Here is a 22,732-nt window from a genome sequence, read left to right on the forward strand (position 1 = left end):
CTTAACGGGACAGTGTCAAGATAAAAACATCCCTCACAAGCAATCCAGTCAGTGCCTCCTGAGTAGTCTCCTGGGGCAGCAGCTTAACTTTGCGGTGGTGAACGGCAGGGACGGCCGGTTCATTAGGCAAGAGACAGCACTGTTCAGCCAATGCCAAGGAGCTGGGTGGTGTTTAGCCAGGTGCGAAAGCCTCCTATGCTTCTCTTTTCACATAAGCGTAACGGGAGGCAACGTGGGCTAGTGGGCAGAGCGCTGCTCTGGGAATCAGGAGGCCAGGATGATATTCCCAGCTGACCTGCTGCGGGACAGTGGTCAAGTCACTTGTTCGCTTTGTGCCTCGGTTTCCCCTCCCACCCTCTGCCCGTTTACACTGTAACCTCTGCTGGGCAGAGCCTGTCTGTGCCTAGGTGTTTGCCCAGCGCCTAGTACAATGGCTCAACTGGGATTTCTAGGCAATAATACTAAACAGGGCGAGGCGGTGAATCTCTCTCCTGTGTTTTCATTCCTTACGGGGTTTCATTTCTCTTAACAGGGCAGCGTCTTGATCTGAACAATGGCCTGTGCCATGACTCCCCGAAGGAGGGGGAGCACCAGGGCTCAGGAGGCTGCTGCCCCCGGCTCGTCTCTGGAGGCGGGCCACGGAAATGGGGTCAGCCAGGAAGTCCCCCCTCAATGCATTTGGGACCTGAGTGGCATCACCTGCTCTGATGGCACCCGCAGGCCTGGGGAAGCCAGACGTTGGTCAGCTCAGGCCGCCTGTCGGTGGGCATGCAATATGGGAATGGCCAGTGGCAGAGGCAGGCCGCTGGGCAGGATTGGGGGGGTGGGATGAGACCACTTCAGAGGAGAACATGGGGAGAGCGACCCCTGCCTGCCCCCACGGCTCACCTCTGTTGGTAACGGCGAAGATGACATATTCGTCAAAGGCCTCAGGCCGATGCAGCCCCATTTCATAGCACATCTCCTCGATCACGTCCAGCGCAACCTAGAGGGGGGGCAAACCACCCGGCTGAGCCCCTGAAAGGCTGGGAAGGAGGCTCTAGCGCTGGCATTGTGCCCACCGCCACCGTGGTCTCTGCCCGGCACTGCTGGTGGGACTTCCTGGAGTGACACCCCTTCCTGGCTGCCTAGCAAACCCCTGGATGGCCTGATCCCGCAAGGTGCAGGCCATGAGGAGCAGCAGCAGGGGAATCTCCAATGGGTTCAGAGATATGGCCAGAAGTTTGGGTGCTTTGCAGCTCCAAACTAGGGCCGGGCCGGCAACCCCATGGGATCTCTCCCCCCTCCCAGGTGAGAGAGCAGCAGGCTCAGCCTCAGGTAAACAAGAACCTGAACACGCCTTTGAGGGGCAATCAGGTGCCAGCCGCCTCGGGTTAATTGGGGCTCCGAGAAAACACCCCACTCTGGGCAAAACTTAAACATCAGCCCCACTCCCCTGCCATTGTCCCCTCCTGCCCCCTGAGCCTACAGACCCTGCGAACCCCGGCGCTGACCTTTGGAGCCCGGCTGGAGATGAAACCAGTAGCCCTGAGTGTCCTAGCCTGCCCCCCACCCCCGCCCGCCCCCAAGTGCTGCTGAGTTGGAAGACCAGCTGGCCAGTGCTGCAGCCACCTGGCAGGATTCCACCGTGCACTGCGTCAGGGAGGGATGCTGCCTGGAAGCGTTTCCTTCCCCCCTAGGCCCCCCAAGGGAAATCAGCGACTTTGGGGAGCTCTCCCTAATGCCGCTGTTGGGCAGGGGCTGAGCTCAGCTCCTGTTCGGTGCTGTCTCTGCTCCCGCACTCGGTGCTATCGCCGGGAGTCGGGCAGACCCGTCTCCATCACTGCTCTGAGGGAGCATCCCGAGTGGGAGCCGGGGGAGCTGGGCAGCGCCGGGCCCTTGTGCTGACGTACCGAGCATGTTTTGATCTTCAGGTGCCTCTCAATCCCTCCTGGCAGGAGAAACAGCTGGCGTTTGGCGCTCCGGCCGGCCTTGGTTGGGGGGGGGGCAAAGCACAGAGAAGTAGGAAGGTTTCCAAACCCTAAAGCATCCATTGGCTCCAGGAGCCAGACTAAAGACCCCAGGCTAGATTCTCCCACGTCGGCACAGGGCGATTTCCTGTGGGGCATCCCATTCTGCCTAGCGGAATCTCCAGGCGTTTTCAGCACCCCCTTTTTTCCTGCCCTGTGCCGCAAGGTGGGGCTCACACCACTCGGTTAGACACCAGCAGCATCTCAAGGAGGCGGGAAGCCGTCTTCAGAATGCACTCGCAAGCCCACCATTTGCAAAAGTGACACATGAGCCTGGGCCCCTCTGTTCCCGGGCCCCATTTCCAGAGGGCAGGTGCCCAGCGCTTCCTGATAAACAGGCTCCTCCCAGGCCTCTTGAGTCACCAGCCCCTTGGTAAAACTGTGGCCTGATCTGCAGAAGTGCTGAGCTCCTCCAGCTCTGGCTGCAACCAATGGGGGAGGGAAATCAGGCCTATAACATCCCCATCCTTGCAAGTTCCTGTCCATTTCAGCCCTTGCCACCACGGAAAGGGCTCTGTTCTCCTCCCCACAACCTTACCGTAGGCTTCGCAGGGGTTACACACGCTGGCTGCAGCCACTCACAGTTGTAGCCGCCTGCCCAGCCCCATTCTAGCCCTCCCAGCTGGAAACAAGGCACAGATAAACCGTGGGGGGGCCCGGAAAGTGGAGTGCCCGGAGGAACTCGGCTTTGTAGGCCCAGAGAGCTCAAGGGATACAGTCCCATGCCATCCCCTAGGTGAGCTGTTTGTAACCCAGTCTAGCCTCTCAGAGAGCATTCTCCCCACATGCCCACCTGGTGCCACCATTGCAGGGCCCTGTGTGAGCTTGGACTCACCACCATGGCTTTGAGCTCCATGCTGCTGGGAAATTCGCGCCGGCCGCCAAACTGGAAGGTCTTCCTGAGGTTCTGCTCGCAGGCCTTTGCGATCCCTTAAAGATATGGACACCAGCGCCCCATCAAAGCAGAGACGGGCCCGAGGCACAGCGTGAGGTTCCAGGCCTCCACCTCCCCAAACCAGGGGAAGCAGGCCAGAGCCAGAGCGTGGCTTTGGCTCACTACAAAGACAGTGGCTAACAATGAAATTCAGGTCTGGTTCAGAGGGGAAACAAACCCCAAATCATGAGGTGTTGGGGGAGGGGGGCAGGGGTATCACAGCACCTATCTGTAATTGAAGGTTACGTTTATTTCTAGGGCTGTTGATTAACCGCGGTTCACTCACGTGATTAACTCAAAAAAATTAATCGCAATTAATTGCAGTTTTTCTACATTTTCATATATATTGTATTCTGTGTTGTATTCTGTTGGTGCAAAGACGTATAAGCAAAAAAAACCATAGTGAGCATGGTACACTTTGTATTCTGCCTTGTAACTGAAATCAATATATTTGAAAATGTAGAAAACATCCCAAAAACGTTAAATAAATGGTATTCTATTAATGTTTAGCAGTGCGATTAATCACGCGATTAATTACTTGACAGCCCTCTTTATTTCATTTCCCATCCCCACTTTTTCCCGCTTCCCCGCCCCTATTTCCTGGCATGTTGCCTCCGGCATGGCAGAGGCTCTGGTGCTCAGACTAGGATTGCACTCTAGTGGTCGGGCCCCATTGTGCTAGGAGCTGTACACACGCATATAATGACAGACAGCCCCTGCCCTATGGGCCACGCAGCCAGCTAGTCCAGCAGCGCTGCCTGCACTGCTCCATATAACGGGTTTGGATCAGGGCGTGATCTGTCTCCATCCTCGCCCTGGTGCCAGTGGGCCCTGCCCTCCCAGCCGCTCCTGGATGCAGAGCCTGTGGGAGGAGGTCCCATTAACGACAGCTGAAGTGGGTCTGGCGGGGGGCCAGGCTGGGGTAATCTATCACTGCAGACAGTTCTCCACCCCGAGAGCCATTTAAACAGCTGTAAGTCTGGAGCATTTACAGAGGAAATAAGTGGTGGCAGGGCTGGGAATCACGGGCTGGCTGATAAAGGCTTCACAGATGGGCAGCACTGCCATTTATTAACGGCTCTAGGACAGGCGTGGGCAAGCCCTCCTGGCGCTGTTTCCACACAGGGAGCTGCCAGGATTTCTGAGGCTGGGTGTAAATGCTGCTAACTCCCCATTCTCGCAGCCCCGCTCCTCTGGGCTGGACAAACGCCGTGATCCCTCGCCCCTGCCCGTCCCAGGGATCAGCCTGAACCTGCTCTTCAGCAAGGCTCCTTGGTCACACCCAGGCAACGGCAGGTGCAGCTTTTGGTCTGGCACTTACAGCACTACGCAAACTAGCGTTAAGACTCGTTCCCGAGGCAGCAATAGGACTGGGGGGGGGAGGGCGGCATCTGCTGCACTGTGCGGGCCACCGTGATCCAAGTGATTGAATAAGAGAAGCCAGCCTGAGATCTCCCTCTCGCCAAGGTGGAAACTGAGGCACGGGGAGGGGACGTGACTTGCCCAAGGTCGACGGGGAGTTTGGAGTCAGAGCTGGGTCTGGAATTCCAGAGTCCCGAGGCCTCAGGTTTGGGCTTGTACATGGCTGAGCCTGCAGGGTCCCTCTAACCCTCTGGCGCTAAGTGATCTCCGCCCCCGCCCCTCGTCTCTGCTGTTCAGCGGAAAGGGGCTCAGTGAACATCCCTGCCACGCCCCGTCCGTCCCTGTGATTCTGTTGGCTTTGTCCTGCTTCCACTTCTCTCTCCGTTTTGCAGGCGCCTGGCTCCAGTGTGCATTAAGTGCCTGCCCTGCTCCTTTGAAGCATGTTGGCTGCTATGGAAACTGATGTGGTGACGGAGCATATTCCATGCAATGTCACCCTGGCTGGGACAGCAGCTGAGCTCATGACGTCCCGCAGACAGAGGGGCTGGGCAACAGCACGGCGCAGGGTTTACACCGAGCCTTGGCGCACAAGAGCTGGCCTGATGGTTTCCAGGAGCAGGCCCGGGGTCAAACACACATGTTGGCACAACCAGGGAGTGGGTGGGGCCCAGGGCATGGGGGCAGGGTGATCTAACGGAGCCTAGAAATCCCGGTGTGCCCATGGGCGAATTGCTCCCCTGGTCTGTAGCTCACCTTCCCTGTCCATAAAGGGGAGTGATGATACCTGACCTTCACCTTCAGCCTTCTCCCAGCTTAGCTGGAGACTGCAGGGTCAGAGCTCAGGGGCTGGGAGATGCAGGCCGAGCATTGCCCTCACTATCCACCACCCGCCCTGGGGCTACGGGGCAGGGCCCACCCTGCTGACCCAGAGCACGGCACCGGGGGTCCTGCTCTGCTCCCCAGGGAGGGAGGTACCTTGATGTAGGTACCAATGACATAGGGAAGGATAGGAGAGAGGTTCTGGAGGCCAAATTTTGGTTGCTAGGTAAGAGATTGAAGTCCAGGACCTCTATGGTAGCATTCTCTGAAATGCTCCCAGTTCCATGCGCAGGGCCAGTTAGAGAGCCAGAACGGCAGGGTCTCAACATGTGGATGAGACAATGGTGAAGGGAGGAGGGGTTTAGATTTATTAGGAACTAGGGACACTTTTGGGAAACGGGGAGCCTATACAGGAAGGCTGGTCTCCACCTAAGCCAAAATGGAACCAGATTGTTGGTGCTTAACATTAAAAAGATCATAGAGCAGTTTTTAAACTAAGGGCTGGGGGAAAGTCGACAGGAGCATGTGGTTCGGACATCCCTTAGGAGAGGATCTATAAATGTCCTAATAAGGAGGAGAGGATGGAAGAGGATCAAATACAGGTAAGAGCTGATGAGAAAGAGGCCCCCATGCCAGTCCAGGTTGGGGTTCCCAGCTTTGCAGAACAAGCATCCTACCTTGGAACTGCGCCCCAGGGCTCCTGCAGGTCTCCTGGAGGTGCCATAGCAGACAGGGCTTCAGGACCTCGGAGCACTTGTAGTAGGCGGTCAGGATGTAGAGCAGCCTCCATCCCTTCTGACAGCTGTCCCTGTCCAAGCCACGGGGCGGGGAAAGAGGTCTCAGAGTGGGAGAGGCCCAGCCTGCTCTGCAAAGCTTAGGCCCCAGAAAGTCTATGGGACAGGCCTGGAACCTGTGCCCCTTAGCCCCTTCCACGCCAGGCCGCCGGTCAGGCGGGTGGGACCCTGCCCAATCAGCTTTGGTATGTGGGGAGAGAAGGAGAAGGTGAGGAAGAGGAACTGGAGGAATAAAAAGGAGACGTGAAGGAGGAGGAGAGCCGAGGGGAAGGGGAGAGAGCAGGGACCCGGAGTGGTGCTGTAACATGGAAGGGGGTGGCATGGTGGGAACTCCAATGGCCAAGGAAGGCTCTCCCAGCTGCCAGGGTGGCTAGGATGGCAGGGGCCAGATTGGCCCATCTAGGCCCATCGTGACGCAGTGACAGGATCAGCCAGTCCCAACCAGACTGGGGACGTGGGAGGCTCCCGACGACTGGGATTCTCCCCACAGACTCCCCACTGGGGAGGCCACACAGCCCAGGCCAGCTGGCCAGGCAGGGGAAGAGCAGGAAGGGGCCGCCGCACTGGGAGGCCAGCCCGGGGCCCCACGCCACGGGAAGGGGAGGGACTCACTCACATCTTGGGGCTCGTGTTGTCCGTGGTCTGCTTTACGATTTGGCAATACACTTCATCCCTCATGACCTCGTGGTCAGCGCACAGCTGGAGACAGAAAGGCACCAGTGGTCATCACTACCCTGGCGCTGGGGAGCCCCCTGCCCCTCCAGCTGTACCCACTTGCCCGCCGTGCCGGCCACCATCCCTGCCCCCCGCTGGTATGTCAGAGCAGCCTGCTCCTGGGGCCTCTCCAGGGCCACGTGGCTTGTTCCCATGCTGGCCAAAATGCAGCCGTTTGCTTCCACCTTCAGCCTCCTCCCCGCTGGGCTGGAGACTGTGGGGTAGGGGCTCTGGGGCTGGGAGCTGCAGGCAGGTTCACGAGCCGAGCGTTGCCCTCGCTACCCACCATTGGCCCCAGGGCTGCGGGGCAGGGCCCACCCCACTGACCCAGAGTGCCCCCCGGGGATCCTGCTCTGCTCCCCAGGGAGGGAGGTACCTTGAGCACAGCGTAGACGACTTCCAGCTCTGTCTGCCCCTTGAGAGGCCAGTCGCCCATGAACTTCATCACGGCTGGGGATGACAAACCAACGCATGGTGACAGGCTCTGCCTCCCCTCGCCCTGAGCAGGGGGGTGGCTCTCCCAGTTCCAGATCCACCGGGTGGGTCATGGGACCCGGAGGAGAGCAGGTCACAGTGCCCCAGATGGGAGGAGGGGCTGAGGGGTTCACTGTGCCCCCACATTGGAGGGGGAGGAGGATGGCCAAATGAGACTCAGAGCCACCAAACCTCCTGTCTCCCTTCCAGCAGGCTCTCCCTCCCCAGCCCCAGTCCCAGGGGCCTCCTGGAGTGCTGGCTCTTGAACTCTTGGTTTCTCGTTGACTCACTGGTTGCCAGCCCCACAGAAACTGCTAGATCTGGGCCCAAGGGCCAGCTTCAGCCCACTCCTGAGTAGGGGCAGCAGAGATTCCAATGCCCCACCTTGGGGTGAGGTCTTTGAGGTTCACTGCCCCTGCCCCATGTGGGGCAGAGGATGGCGGTGGGCAGGCCACGGTACCCCATGTGGGGGGCAGGGGCGGGCAGACTCACAGGGGGTTGGGGTGGTTCAAAAGTGGCTGAGTTTTCAACTGGACTCTCACTAACAAACCCAAGGCTTTAGGGTGTCCCATGAAACAGGCAACGGCACAAGAAGGCTGCCCCCTGCTGGGCACGTTGGTCTCAGATGCCCCTGAGCGGCCAACACGCGGAGATCCAGGGCAGGAATGAACCCTGCCTCTGTGGGATTAAACACCACAAGGGGAGAGAGGGATAGCTCAGTGGTTTGAGCATTGGCCTGCTAAACCCAGGGTTGTGAGTTCAATCCTTGAGGGGACCATTTAGGGATCTGGGGTAAAAATTGGGGATTGGTCCTGCCTTGAGCAGGGGGTGGGACTAGATGACCTCCTGAGGTCCCATCCAACCCTGAGATTCTATGACAGGCCAGGGGAAATGAACCGGCCCAGTACCAGGGCCCCTCCCACCGTGGCCTGGAGGCAGCCCAGTGCCCTTTCCCCCAAGCACCCCGGGGAGATGCAGTGCCTCCCACGCACCTTGGAAGGCCTCGGCTGCGGCTCTGTTCAGGCAGCTGTCAGTGAATTCGATCAGTGACTCCTGGAGCGGGCACTGGCCGGGGAGAGCAGAAGCAGAGCGCGCGTCAGTTACCCGCGTGGAACGCCGGTGGGCTTAGCGGCTGAGCTTGCCAGGCCCTACGCTCAGTGAGCCCACGGGCACCGAGCCCCTGCCATCGGTTTAGCAGAGCCACAGCCTCCAGCCCCTCACTGCCACTGGAGATCAACCAACCGGCTGATGGCACCTATCCGCACCTAGCAACGCCCCGTTCCTCTCTGCCCATCCTCCCGAGAGCGCCGCAGGGTGACACCCCAATGACTGGCCTCCCAGGTGGAAAGAAGGGTGGGGAGAAAGGGGGGACACACACAGCCCCTGGCAGGGAGGAGACTGGGGGGCCCTAGGATGGAGGGGGAAGGGAAAATGGGGGGACAGGAAGAATGAGGGTGCACAGAGCCCCTGGCATGGGGGGAGGGGCAGGCTGAAAGTGCTCAGTTCCACGTCAGGCAGTGGCCCTGCCAGAAGGGCACGGAGCAAAGAGCCTAGCCCGAGAGGCACAGGGAGGTATGGTACGTCTCCCTCACTGCACCTGCCTGGGGAAATCGATCCTGACCATATCGGACACTGCTGGAGGCCAGACTCCTCCATTGAGCCCAGATCCGGTTCAGCCTGACCTTCTGGCTTGGGTCGGAGGTTCTGAGGGGGGCAGTCAGGGGGCGGGAAGTGGGAGGGGGCATATAGGGGATGGGGGCCAGGCTGTCTGGGGAGGCACAGCCTTCCCTACCCGACCCTCCATACAGTTTTGCAACCCCGACGTGGCCCTCGGGCCAAAAAATTTGCCCACCCCTGCTCTAACACTTTAGCAAGCCCCTGAGCCAGCCCGGACCCCTCTCTGGGTCGGCTCCATGTGGACGGCAGTAAGAGGGCCAGCAGGCCACATGCCCTTTCCAGCAGGGGCTGCCCTAACGCAAAGGGCGGGGGCAACAGCCTGAAATCGGCAGGTGGTGAGGCTGCCAGCAGGCACAGCCTGGCCAGCAAAGAGCACGCGCAGCAAGCTAGGCGATCCCCATTACCTTGGTGAATTTCAGCATCTCCGCTACGTCTGGCGAGTCCTTCCCTTTCCGGGATTTGTGCTTGCAGGAATCCCTGGAACAAATCGCAGAAAGAGAATGACAGGTCCCTCTCTGGGCATGAGCTGGGATCCCCCGGGGGTCAGCACATCCGCCTCCCCCACGGATAGGAGCTGTGGGCCCAAGAACAGCCTCCCCTTTGCTGCTGCAATTGCAAAATCCGTGCCTGGCATTCTGGCACCCGCCACAAACTGCGGGCTCCCAAATGAGGGTCTGGTCAGCAGAACTACCCCAGCGGACATGCAAATGCTAAGACTGACGGCTGCAGCTCCCACACCAGCCAATGACAACGCAAGCGCAGACAGGAGGCTGTGCGAGGAACAGAGCCAGGTGTGCAGCTGGACTGACTGGAAAGCCCATCAGTGCAGTTCCGTAATCAGCCAGAGAGGTCGCTCTCGAGTACTACCAGGCCTTTCACACAGAATCACACAGAATATCAGAGTTGGAAGGGACCTCAGAAGGTCATCTAGTCCAACCCCCTGCTCAAAGCAGGACCAATCCCCAATTTTTGCCCCAGATCCCTAAATGGCCCCCTCAAGGATTGAACTCACAACCCTGGGTTTAGCAGGCCAATGCTCAAACCACTGAGCTTTCCTTCTCTGTATGCTGCCTCTGTGGGCAACCCTTGGGCTGGGCACTGACCTTAGCTCCGCAGCGGGGCATTCAGCCCCAGGATGCCAACCAGGGGTCACTTAGTGCCACGTGGGATGGTGCTTTCTGCAACGTGGCTACTGTCCCACTGGGAACTGTGCTGAGCCCCACCAAACTCATTGCACATAGGGTCACTGGAGGCTGGAAGGTTAAAGGTCACTCCCCTCCCCTCGGCCAGCACTCACGTCTTCATCCTCTGCGCCTCCCGGAAATGCTTCTTGGCAAACTCCAGCATGGGGAACTGCCTGCCCTGCAGGGCACTGTCTCCAGGAAGCTCACCACCACACTCCTCCATGCTCTCTGCATAGTCACTGCCTGCGGGGGACACCTGGGGAGAGGGGGACCATGGGATGCAAAGCGCACCTGTGCCACCAGCTTACGACTCCATGGGTCCTAGAGCCATTAATCTCAGATGAGCTACAGACAGACCCTGCGGCTGCACCCTCCTGGTGCCCGCTGATCAGTGCCCCACCCTATGCCAGCTGCAATGTCTCCCTCCCCAGTTAGCCTCCTACCCAGCTGCTTAGCCAGCCAGGCCCTCCCCACCACCCACCCCAACCAAACCCCCCGCCCACTCCAGCCCTCTGAGAGCTCCCAGTTTCCAGCACTGCAAAGGTTACAAAGGGACCCTTGGGGATAATCCCTCACCTCGATCTTCCTGTCCAGTTCCTGAGCCACAGCCGTGGAGGCCACGGCCACTGCCACGGCTGCCAAGGCCGCCACCTTGCCCTGCTTGTTCTTGGGCTCCTCTTTCCTGTCCGCTGGCAGGTGGATAAAATCTGGGGCTGCCACGGGCTGGACGTACTCGGCGGGGAAGCGCCCCGACCTCCCGTGGATGGCACCGAATTTCCACCCTGCACCAGGACATGTCATTAACAGCCTAGGGCTGAGACACACGCTTCAGCCAGCCCCATATGCTCCTCCCTGCTGTGCCGGGCCCGGTTATCAGTCCATCCAGCCCCATATGCCCCTCTCTGCCGCATCAGGCCCGGCTATCGGTCCTGCCTCCCTCCTCTACCATTTTAGACCTGTTCATTCAAACCAGCACCCCACGCCCTACTGCCCTAGATCAGACATGTCATCTCTTAAATCCAGAATCTGCCTGCAGCAGTGGCCAATGCCTGGGGCTTGCTAGGGAGGTGCACATTCCTCATAAAGACACATCACATAGCCGGAGCTGTGATTGCGTTCAGGGAGGGGAAGGAAGGTTCCTTCCTGACCTCTGCAGAGACCTGTCCTGAAGCACGAGATTTGATTCTCCGTACCTCAGCAGGCAGAATCACTGCCAGCCCCCTTGGAAAATCCAGCCGCAGCGTTTGACTGGGAATGGCTGGTATTTAGACCCACAGGTTTGCTCTTCCACAGCACTCTTAAACAAGGGGTCTGGGGACCATGCACACTGCATATACCATCCCATCCTGCATGCAGCAGCCTACTGCTCTCATGGGGTTAGCTAGAGCTTCCCCCCAGAGACTGAAGAGGCTAGGGACCAGGATTACATGCACAAACCAGATACAGGAGCGGGCCATGCATGGAGGAGGCCAGTAGGGGAAGCAGTGGGGTTATAGTTATGGGCTGTTATTGACAGCATGGCCAATGGGGCTGTTAGGACTCGAGCCAGTTCTACAACGGCTTCTCCGCACACAGGGTCTGGAGGCTGTTGGACAAATAAACCCCATGCCCGGCATTCAGCCTGCCCCCTAGAGTGCCAACCGCTGGAGCCACGTGCCCCACACAAAACCGCCCCTGGGATGGCATAACGACCTCCTCTCCGGATGCACTCGCGCCCCTTCCCATCCACTCCCCATGAGCATCTGGGCGAGTGCGCTCTGCTCAGGCTAATGCCCACGGAGAGCTGGTGCAAATGGGTCTCTCAGGGCCTGGAATGTGCACGTCAGGCAGACAGAGCTCTCCTGGGGAGCTCCGTTTCTCTTTGGTGGATACACCAGGGGTCCAGCTTCCCCAGTCTCTTGCCAGAGCCCTGGCACAGAGACAACTAGAGGAGCGGCTGGAAATCTGACAGTGCACTTAGGCCTGTGCATGGGAAATGGACCATCAGTGCCACAAGCACAGGCTTCTACAGCTCAGGCTAAAGCAAGAACTCCGTTCGCTGGTAGCGACAGTAGGCACTTGTCCTGTATATGGACTGGCCCCTAGAGGGGGGCACAACACGTTACGTCAGTGTGTTACAGTGACAGAAAGGGGCAGGCCAGGAAGTGCCTGGAGGATATTTTATAGGGCTACACGCCCTGACCTGGTGCTTTGATCCAGCCCCGGGCAGTGGAATGAGGTCTGGCCATGTGGGCCGCAGTGGGGTCCCTGGGATTCATCGCCTTGGGTGAGCTGGAGAGTACATGCTTCGTCAGACGGGAGGGGCGAGCTGGCTCCAGAGGAGAGAGCCCCGCAGGAGAATGTGTGCAGGGGGACAGGGCTCATGCAGGGACAGCACAACACGACACTCCAGAGCCACCCACCAAAGTCCTGGGTGCCCCTCTTCAGCTCTTCCAGGTACGTCACCTTCTTGCGGACCACACATCCGTGCCAGTGGTCTGTGGGGAGGGGACAGCCTCAGGGCACCGCGGCAGGGCTAAGTTCACCCACCCACCCAGCTCCATCCCCCCACACTGCCCAACGGAGATCAGGGCTAGGGAGGGATCCGGGCAGCACTCTGCTCCCTGGGGCAGGCGGCTGGCAGCGTTCCCCTTGTGCGCCCCCAGTGGAGGGGCTGCGGAGTGGCATCGCAGGGGGAGCAGATGTCACTCACAGACAGATTCATGCTATAGGGGGTGGGTGGCCCAGGAGGGTATAAGCCCAGAAGGACAGGGCTGGGTGGTCCCATTCAGCTCATTGCGCCCATGCAGGGGAATGGGGCCCCGGCTAAGATGCCCCTGTCCTCTCCTTCGCAAACTGCCCTGTGACGCCCCCGAGGTGGCTGCCAGCAGAGAGTGCCAGCAGCACCATGAACGTCCCGGGCTGCTCACCTCTCTCAGGCTGCTCCAGCGGCTGCAGGTGGATGATGTCCCCCTTGTGGAAGCTCAACAGGCTCCTGTCACCTGTAACGTAGCTCTTCACGGCAACCACATACTGCGAGTCCTGGAGCATGGGAGAGGGGCCGGGTTTGGTGCTGCTGCAGGGGGCCGTGCGTGCACACACATGGAATACACTCATATGTCCAACACGCCGCTCACACTCAGAACACAACCACACGACACATCCTGCGCTCAGAGTATAACTGCACAATCAAACACACACAAAGCCTGCTCAGAGTATACCCCACCCCGCCACACATACACACTACCCCTAGCTGAACACACTTGTATACAACTCTGGCCAGGTGATTGGTTCTGGGGCTCCGTATGGAGGTGTAGAGCTCCCCGGCTGATTCACGCTGGCAGCCAAACCAGGGGGCTCTCATTGGCACCAAGGCAGGAGTATAAAAGCTTGAGCTTTTCTAAGGCAAAGGTGAGCAGGGAGAGGGATAGGGCAGTATCCCATAGCGTGTGTATGCTGGGGACCCCGCCCCATGGACCAGGTGCAGGAGATGCCAAGAGAGGCCATATTGGCTCCATTCCCATGGTCGGCCTCTGACCTTCTTGAGCTCTGTGATGAAATAGTCGATCATGGCCTTCACTTGCGGGGCTTTGGGGGAGAAGAGGATCAGCTTCTCGTTGGTCAGGTTGAACTCCAGCATGTGGTTGGAGGGGATGGTCACGAACAGGATATCGGTGTAGCTGGGAGTGGGGGGAAGGACAGGGTTAAAGAACAGGATAGGAGAGCACAGCTGAGAAAGCCAGAGGGCTGGGCAGAGCGGTGAGGGGGGGACTGGTCTTCCCGCCAGACCAAGGGCAGAACTAAGACACCGCACACGTCTCCCATGCACCATGCTCTCCAGCCACTGGGCTCTGGCTGTTTGCCATGGACTTGGATGGAGCTAAGTGGGGACAAGGAGTCAGGAGTCCTGGCTCGTAGGGCTGAGCTCCATGGGGAGTGAGGGGCAGAGCTGGGAGGCCAAGGGGCCGTGCTTTACTCCATCACTGGAAGTGAGCAGTGGATGCCCACCGGGACTGTATACAGGAAAGGATAAATCATACTTTGGCCTCTTGAAGCCTCTCCTCCTGGGGAACCCAAAGCACCATAGGCATTGACCCACTGGGTCGGTAGGCGTGCGTTGGTGTGTACACAGGCAGGTGTCTGTGGGCTCGTGTGTATATAGGTGTGTACAGAGGTGCGTGTCTGTGTCTATATGCATTTGTGTCTCTGTGTGCATCCGTGTGTGCGTATATGGTTGTGTCTGTGTATACAGGTGTGTGTGTGTATATGGTTGTGTGTGTGTGTGTTACTGCTCACAGCACTTTGCAAAGGGAGCTCGCAGGCCGGATCTGCACAGGAAAGTGGCCCTCTGTCTAACTGAATCCATTAAAGCAATTACTTCAACCCTGCATCCGCTGTTCATTGGCAAGGACCTGCCAGGCCCTGGGCTGGAGGCTGGCATTGCCTGAGCCACAGGCATGGTGTGACAGTACCAATGCCAAGGCCGGGCAGCATGTGCCCAGCCTGACCCTCCAGCACCCTGGGGTGCTGGCAGCCACATGCCAGTCCTTCTCCACAGGTGCACACAGGGCTGGCTCCTCTGCACGCGTCCCCTCCCTGAGAGCCGCAGGAGTCCCAGCCCTAGCGGGGCCGGCTGGCCCTGGCCTTACCTGTAGCCCCGCAGCACGCGCAGCTGCTCCCCAGGTACGTTGGTGCCCTTCACCAGCCGCAGCAGTTTAATCCCTGTGTGGGACACTGCCAGGATCTGCACACCTGTGCCAACGCTGCCCTGGGGATAACAGGAAAGAGGGTACAAGACAAAGCAATGAACGTCAGCACCCACCCCTTGCAGCAATGAGTCCCCGCAGTGCTGGGCAGAGACCTTCCGCTGTGGAAATTCAGGGACTCAGAACCAGCCCGATTCACCCCAAGGAGCCCAGGAGCACTGACAATTCTGGCCCTTGGATTCTTCCTGGGGCCTGTCTCTAAATCCACAATGGTCTCAGGCCTGTGGACGATCTGACAGTCCCCAGTACGAGGTTTGCAACCCCTGGCAGCACAGAGCAGCGGCTACAGGCAGCAGGGGCATCAGACCTTAGTACATCAGGGTCTGCTGCTGAGACCTGTCCCAGCCCCTGGACTATCTCCATGCTTCCTTCTGTGGGTGTGGGGTAGGCCCTTACCGTGGCGGGGAAGAGGCGTGAGAAGTAAACCTCCCAGCTGTCCCGGGCCGCGATCACAATCTCCTTCTTAATGCTGTCGTCGGCCGCTGGGCTGAACGAATCCAGCTTGTTTTTCGCTGTGGTGAGAAACACACACACACACCCCCCGGCCCCAGAAAGAGATGTCAGGTGCTGGCTCCCCCTCCTCAGCCAAAGCGGATCTGCTGCTGGGGCAAGGGAATCTGGGCATGGGGGTCCAGCTGGAGAACAAGGACTTCCCCACAGGGGGGGTGAGCTCTGCCCCCTGCTGCATACAGCCCCACGGCATGGGACAAAGCAGGCGTGTCTCACCAGCGCGCAAGACAGCTCCCTATCGCTGCCGGGGACCCAACCTTCCCACGGGGGCTGGGGGACCCCCTAATGCCCGGGGCAGGCCAAGCACAAGCAGAACTTGTGACATTCGAATCCCAGCTCAGACTAAACCCTGGCCCAAGAGGTGACAGGCTGCCGGGCCTCACTGCACCCGATGGAAAACCTCCCATCACCTTCCAGGAGGGCAGCTTTGCCCTACGCACTAGACATCTCCTGCCCCAAGGAAGCGCAGGGAGATCGGACTGGAGAGAGGAGGCCAGCCCCCACAGCGGCGGGGAGGCCAGCCCCTTGGCGTGAAGCAGGACTCAGTGGGCAGGGCTGGGTGTTACCGAAGAGAGATTTCATGCGCAGCCGTTCCTCCGGGGTGATCCTGAGGCAGGCGTCGGAGAGTGTGTCGTGGAAGATCTGAGGGGGGAACCCACCATGCTGAGGTTAGGAGCTTCAGGGCCGAGGCCTTGGTGTCCCTGATGCAGCCTCACTGACTCCTCCCTGTATGCCCCATCCCACACCCATTGCCTGCCACAGTGCAGGGGTCAGGAACACTGGCCCAGCCGCCCTGAAGCCTCTCAATGCTGCTGCTGAATTGGCTGCAAAGGACAGTTTGCCTGAATCACACCACTCCCATCATGCTCCTGCCCAGCCAGTGTCAATCCTGCTGGGAAAAGGTTCAGTGGGTCCTGAATAATGGAGGTGGGAGTGGCTCTTTACAGAGGACTTAGGGTGTGGGCTGAGCAGTCCTCAAGGAGGAACCTCGGGAGCAACCCAGCCTGGGGACAAGGCATGGGCTGGATTGTACATTCCTTTTGTGAATAAGGCCCAGCCCTAGGCAAGGGAATAAGTAGTTCTGAGCCACTACAGCTTGCGTGGCCTGTGCTTGAAACAAGGCGGGAAAGCTGCTGGCTCCCAGGGGCGTTGCTGAGTAAGGGGAGGATTTCCTGCAGGGGGACAGACTGGGAAACCAAAGTCACCTTGCACATCTATGGTTCTGGGTTCCTCCTACCCCAGGGTCTGGCTGAACCCATCACTCCCCAGCATGCCTATAGCCTGCCCAGACTCTGAGGGAATGCAAGCAGACTGAGCTGATAATCCTCTGACTTTCTCAAGGGCTCCCTGCTGAGGATCTCAAGGCATTTTCCAAACTTTCTTAGCCCTCGCAACCCCGCTGTGGGGAACTATCCTTTCTGTACATATGGGGAGAGGGAGGCAAGGAGAGGAGCTGGTTCGCTCAGGTTCACACAGCGAGTTTGTGACCTAGCCAGGAACAGAACCCAGGTGTCCTGACTCCCAGCCCTTGACTTTAAGCCGGAAACTATCCTTCCACTCTTCTAATACAGACAACTCTACAGCAGGAAAAGCTCTGTATCTGGAGCCTGGAAACCACACCTGTCTGAAAATGAGATCCAGCAGCAAGGGGTTGTTGAAGTTATCCTTTGGATAGAACACCTGCGAGGAAAGAGATCAGAGGGACCTGGTCAGGTGTGGAAGGATCTATTAGTGAACAATTCCCTCAGTCTGTGTTACTAGCTGCTGAGATCAGTGAACCCGAAAGGATTTTTAAAATCAAGTGGACTTTTCATTGCTTCGGCCCTTTATTTCATTCCTCCATTACACTCAGTGGAGGACAGGAACTTTGGGTGAGCTTTTCAAAGCGCCTGTGTAACTTAGCGCCTAAGTCCCATCAAGTCTGAAGTGCCTGAGCCACTTTGGAAAACGGGACTTAGGCTCTCAAGTCTTTGAGGCACTTTTGAAAAGGTGACCTCAAGACAAGTCAATTTCACTTCTATTCACTTACCAGGGCATGCATCAGTGAACACTGCAGTTAAAGACAGGAAGATGCACAGAACTTTTTCTGTTAATAACACGGGGGGGGGCAGGACTGTGGATCTTTTTTATTTTAATAAAGAACTTAAATTTTAGGCCTAAACTCCCTGACCATGTCCCTTTGAGGGAAAGTTTCACTTATTCAGAACATCTGAGAGGCAGTAATGGGCCTGCCTGGGAGGTGATACAGATGGCCTCTAGTACAGTGGGGACCTGATCCCTGACTGGAACCTCTGGGAACTACCACAATAACAAATCATTCATAAATCATAGTAATACCACTCATGTTAACACCACCCCCTCCCACAACAGGCAGTGAGCCCTTCTCCTCTGGGCTCTCCTGCCATATCTACAGTAACACCTCTATACTCTCTTTCACTCAGTATCGCAGCCTTGCAAGCTCCCCTCCCCTTCTAAAGAAGCCCACGGGGGCCGGATCTGTTTGGAACATAAGTTCCTTGGGAGAAAACAGACCCTGAAATGCACTTTCTCCTCCTAGGGAGCACGTTCACCTCAGTAGCCTTAACAACCACTAGATGGCACTGTTCCTTCACAGGAACAGATCATAGAATCATAGAATCATAGAATATCAGGGTTGGAAGGGACCCCAGAAGGTCATCTAGTCCAACCCCCTGCTCAAAGCAGGACCAATTCCCAGTTAAATCATCCCAGCCAGGGCTTTGTCAAGCCTGACCTTAAAAACCTCTAAGGAAGGAGATTCTACCACCTCCCTAGGTAACGCATTCCAGTGTTTCACCACCCTCTTAGTGAAAAAGTTTTTCCTAATATCCAATCTAAACCTCCCCCACTGCAACTTGAGACCATTACTCCTCGTTCTGTCATCTGCTACCATTGAGAACAGTCTAGAGCCATCCTCTTTGGAACCCCCTTTCAGGTAGTTGAAAGCAGCTATCAAATCCCCCCCTCATTCTTCTCTTCTGCAGGCTAAACAATCCCAGCTCCCTCAGCCTCTCCTCATAACTCATGTGTTCCAGTCCCCTAATCATTTTTGTTGCCCTTCGCTGGACTCTCTCCAATTTATCCACATCCTTCTTGAAGTGTGGGGCCCAAAACTGGACACAGTACTCCAGATGAGGCCTCACCAATGTCGAATAGAGGGGAACGATCACGTCCCTCGATCTGCTCGCTATGCCCCTACTTATACATCCCAAAATGCCATTGGCCTTCTTGGCAACAAGGGCACACTGCTGACTCATATCCAGCTTCTCGTCCACTGTCACCCCTAGGTCCTTTTCCGCAGAACTGCTGCCTAGCCATTCGGTCCCTAGTCTGTAGCTGTGCATTGGGTTCTTCCGTCCTAAGTGCAGGACCCTGCACTTATCCTTATTGAACCTCATCAGATTCCTTTTGGCCCAATCTTCCAATTGGTCTAGGTCCTTCTGTATCCTATCCCTCCACTCCAGCGTATCTACCACTCCTCCCAGTTTAGTATCATCCGCAAATTTGCTGAGAGTGCAATCCACACCATCCTCCAGATCATTTATGAAGATATTGAATAAAACCGGCCCCAGGACCGACCCTTGGGGCACTCCACTTGATACCGGCTGCCAACTAGACATGGAGCCATTGATCACTACCCGTTGAGCCCGACAATTTAGCCAGCTTTCTACCCACCTTATAGTGCATTCATCCAGCCCATACTTCCTTAACTTGCTGACAAGAATACTATGGGAGACCGTGTCAAAAGCTTTGCTAAAGTCAAGAAACAATACATCCACTGCTTTCCCTTCATCCACAGAACCAGTAATCTCATCATAAAAGGCGATTAGATTAGTCAGGCATGACCTTCCCTTGGTGAATCCATGCTGGCTGTTCCTGATCACTTTCCTCTCATGCAAGTGCTTCAGGATTGATTCTTTGAGGACCTGCTCCATGATTTTTCCAGGGACTGAGGTGAGGTGAGGCTGACTCCTGATAAGCAGGAGTTTTTCAGGCCAGCTCTTTCGGGGCTCAGGGTCTGGCCACTGGCCCTGTGGGTCTGATGGGAGAGGGAGGAGGGTGCTGGGTGGAGCTATGTACCTCTTTCCTGATGTATATTTTCCAGGACACGTTGCGGTAGGCGTAGAACTCCTCGCTGCAGCACCGGTGCAGCTGCGTCTGGACCTGCTCCTGCTCCGCTGGGAGCTCCCGGGAGACCGTGACTGAAAAAAGAAAAGGAGTCCTTGTGGCACCTTAGAGACTAACCAATTTATTTGAGCATGAGCTTTCGTGAGCTACAGCTCACTTCATCGGATGCATACTGTGGAAACTGCAGAAGACATTATATACACAGAGACCATGAAACAATACCTCCTCCCGCCCCACTCTCCTGCTGGTAATAGCTTATCTAAAGTGATCATCAAGTTGGGCCATTTCCAGCACAAATCCAGGTTTTCTCACCCTCCGTTCCCCCCCCCCCAAACTCAGTCTCCTGCTGGTAATAGCCCATCCAAAGTGACCACTCTCTTTAAAATGTGTATGATAATCAAGTTGGGCCATTTCCAGCACAAATCCAGGTTTTTTCTCAGCCCCCCACCCCCCTCCAAAAACCACACACACAAACTCACTCTCCTGCTGGTAATAGCTCATCCAAAGCGACCACTCTCCCTGCAATGTGCATGAAAATCAAGGTGGGCCATTTCCAGCACAAATACAGGTTTTCTCACCCCCCCCCCACCCCCATACACACACAAACTCACTCTCCTGCTGGTAATAGCTCATCCAAAGTGACCACTCTCCCTAAAAGAGATTGAGGGCAGAGTGCTCACTGGCAGCTGGTTACTGTGGATGCAGGGGACAGCCCATTAGCTGGGCCACAGCCATTTCCTACTCACCAGGGAAATCAGGCCTATGCTATCTATCCAAGCTACTTAACCTGCCCCCTTCCCCATAGTGTCTGGGCAACTCGCAGCTTTCAGTGTATTTCTCCTCACAACCTCCTGGGGGGCAGGGCAGTGCAATGGTCACCACAGGGGGAATGAAAGCAAAGAAAGACTAAGTGACTTATCCAAGGTCACACACAGGAAGTCTGTAGCAGAGTAGGAAACTGAACCAGGGTTTCCTGAGTTCTTGGCCAGTGCACTAACCACTGCACCAGCCTTCCACTAGGGGCTGGTATCAGTGCAGCTACATGTGTGGCAAAGCCTACAAGTTTCTTCCCCCATGGGGTCTGGTATGTATTGGTGCGGGGATACCGCCCAGCCTGCTCCTTCTCCCCTGCTCCACATTGTGCCCTGACTAACGCTCTCTTGTGTTTATAGTGCATCTTTTATCCTGAAGGATCTCAACGCACCTTACAGAGTTAAGAGGATACGCAAGGATTGGTTCACCTAAAATGCAGCCACCTCTGGGGTGGAAGGTGGCAGCTGTGTAAGAGCACATAGAAACACAACCTCAGAATTCACCCACCACTGAAATGCAGCTACCTCTGGGGTGGAAGGCAGCAGGTGTGTAACAGCAACACTGCACAACTGTTTAATACATGAAGTGATGGGGAAGGCCGTGTCCAGCTGAAATTGCAGCGGAAGTTTAGTGAAGCAGGATGTCGTTACTCAAGGAGGAATTTAGTCTGGGTATCAGGATTTTGCCCTTTGATCCCAGGCTCAGCTCTTGCAGAAGATACCAGGGGATCTTTAATGGCCATAAACCATCAGGAGCTTGGCTTAACCCCTCTTCAGAAACGGTGTGATACTCTCTCATGGCAGGAGCTTTGTTTCCTGATCCCATCGGGAGATTGATCATATGCCCTGAATCATGAGGATCAAGAGCTCTAGTCACTTCATCCTGCCTAGCGTCACGGCCCTCACTGCTAGGAAAACCTAATCTTCTGAAAATATCCTGAGCCCCTCGCCTCGCTGCTGAGCAGAGGCGCTTTGGGACAGAATGGCAACTGCTCGCTGCCCAGCCAGATTCATGTCTTGGGCCTCCTGGCCCTGCAGATTTGCATTCGCTAACTCCTGCAGGTTCCCTGTCTTGGGTCTGCAAAAGTCTATGGATCGGATGACGTGCGAGGCCATGTAACACTAGACTCCCTGACTCTCAGCCAAACTCTCTTACTAAGGACGTCTGCCCAGGTGTAACCTACATCCCCAGCAGCCCAAAGGAGATTTCATGGGGTGCAAGTTAACCGTTCCTCTAGGCTCTCTGGGACGCCCCTTTGTACTTGCTGCTCTCTGCTCCATCAGCTTCTCACCCCACACCCATCACCGTGGTGTCTGGTTGCCTTGTGTTGGTACAGCTACCACCTCGTTTGCCTAACAGGTCGCATTTTATGGTGAGTTCTTTAATAGTCCAGGGACCCACAAGCCTACCCAGGGGCTCAGGATTCCCAGATACTTTTCCTAACTTGCAAAACACAAAATTGCATGAACAAATCAATGCAAGAAAGATCAACATTTGGGGCAGGGAGCAGCACTGAGTGGGGTGGGAGGGTCCAAACAGGTCAGATTTGGAGCCATTCTGAAAGCCAGGTGGCAGCGGTGTGAGACCTCTGTAGGGCTAAGGTCTCTACTGGGTTACCTCTGTACCCTGGGGTATGGCCTTTCCAGCAGTGCTGCTAGGGCGCTGGATAAGGGCTTCTCTTTTGGATGGTCCCTGCTGAATCAGCCGCATCTCAGCCTTTGGACAGGCCAGGGCTAAGCTTCCCCAGCCCTCCAGTAACAAAGGGCTTTCCCATCACTTTCCAGCTGGGTCCTGGCTGCAGGGCAATGCGCTGCCGGCTGGGGGAAGCCACATGCTCAGCCCTCTCCTTCAGCACCTGGCAGGGCAGCGTGAGGCTCCGGCATCCAGCCCTGAACCCCAGAGGAGACGAAGCTGCTCGGCCTCTCATGCTGTTACCTGGAGGCAACATTGGAGAAGACCTGGCTGTGGCAGCCGGTGTGGGAACGGCGGCTGGTGATGGTGGCCAAGGCCTCTTGGTGCTGGTAACAGGCTTCACCGTGGCTATTGCTTCCTTGGCCACCTGCAACACAGAGGTGGAGACCAACTTCCTGTGAGGGATCGGGCCATTTCCCCGGGCTGGGGGGCTCTCCTTCATCACAGGTAGGAGCAGGGGACACTCACTGGCCCGTGCGGTGCCCTGCCAGCTAGCACTGGGGTTCAGCCCAGGTAGTGGCCAGCCTGGAGATCATGCTCTCCTTCAGAGCCCTGACTCTGATCCCCAGCTGGTGGGGACTCCGAATGCTCAGCTGCAGAGCAGCACCCCTCGCCCCTGCATTCTCCAGGCAAGCAGCTGGACCCTCCCCGTCCACACCCTGCAGCACCCCAGGCTAGGGACAGGGAGAACGGCCACCTGTGCCTTCAGACCAGCGCTTTCATACCCGAGCGGCTGTTGCGGGGCCTGGTGCCACTGACATCTGCCCCTTTAAGATCATCATGGCCTCCTCATGGGGATCCTTCTTCTTCACAAAGACCTTCCCACCTTCCTTCCTGCAGGGACAAACAGCCAGGAGCC

The 22,732-nt window shown here is 57.1% G+C and overlaps 1 protein-coding gene across 1 annotated transcript in view; it reads right to left on the reverse strand.

The window, feature by feature from the left end:
* MYO15A (myosin XVA) overlaps positions 1-22,732 on the reverse strand; it is a 79,353-nt gene that overhangs the window by 14,598 nt on the left and 42,023 nt on the right. The window contains exons 37-56 of the mRNA XM_084641370.1: positions 22,599-22,707; positions 22,117-22,240; positions 19,321-19,442; positions 16,843-16,902; positions 15,789-15,864; positions 15,109-15,224; positions 14,596-14,714; positions 13,485-13,626; positions 12,877-12,988; positions 12,370-12,444; positions 10,544-10,749; positions 10,081-10,223; positions 9,188-9,260; positions 8,099-8,171; positions 7,009-7,082; positions 6,535-6,617; positions 5,802-5,932; positions 2,845-2,939; positions 1,893-1,970; positions 889-985 (exon numbers count right to left, since the gene is read on the reverse strand). Of these exons, the coding sequence (XP_084497496.1) occupies positions 889-985; positions 1,893-1,970; positions 2,845-2,939; positions 5,802-5,932; positions 6,535-6,617; positions 7,009-7,082; positions 8,099-8,171; positions 9,188-9,260; positions 10,081-10,223; positions 10,544-10,749; positions 12,370-12,444; positions 12,877-12,988; positions 13,485-13,626; positions 14,596-14,714; positions 15,109-15,224; positions 15,789-15,864; positions 16,843-16,902; positions 19,321-19,442; positions 22,117-22,240; positions 22,599-22,707 (2,108 nt within the window). The remainder of the gene's footprint in view (positions 1-888; positions 986-1,892; positions 1,971-2,844; positions 2,940-5,801; positions 5,933-6,534; positions 6,618-7,008; positions 7,083-8,098; positions 8,172-9,187; positions 9,261-10,080; positions 10,224-10,543; positions 10,750-12,369; positions 12,445-12,876; positions 12,989-13,484; positions 13,627-14,595; positions 14,715-15,108; positions 15,225-15,788; positions 15,865-16,842; positions 16,903-19,320; positions 19,443-22,116; positions 22,241-22,598; positions 22,708-22,732) is intronic.

Source organism: Lepidochelys olivacea (assembly GCF_965140295.1).
Source record: "Lepidochelys olivacea isolate rLepOli2 genome assembly, chromosome: 10".
In the NCBI taxonomy this organism is placed as follows: domain Eukaryota; kingdom Metazoa; phylum Chordata; order Testudines; family Cheloniidae; genus Lepidochelys; species Lepidochelys olivacea.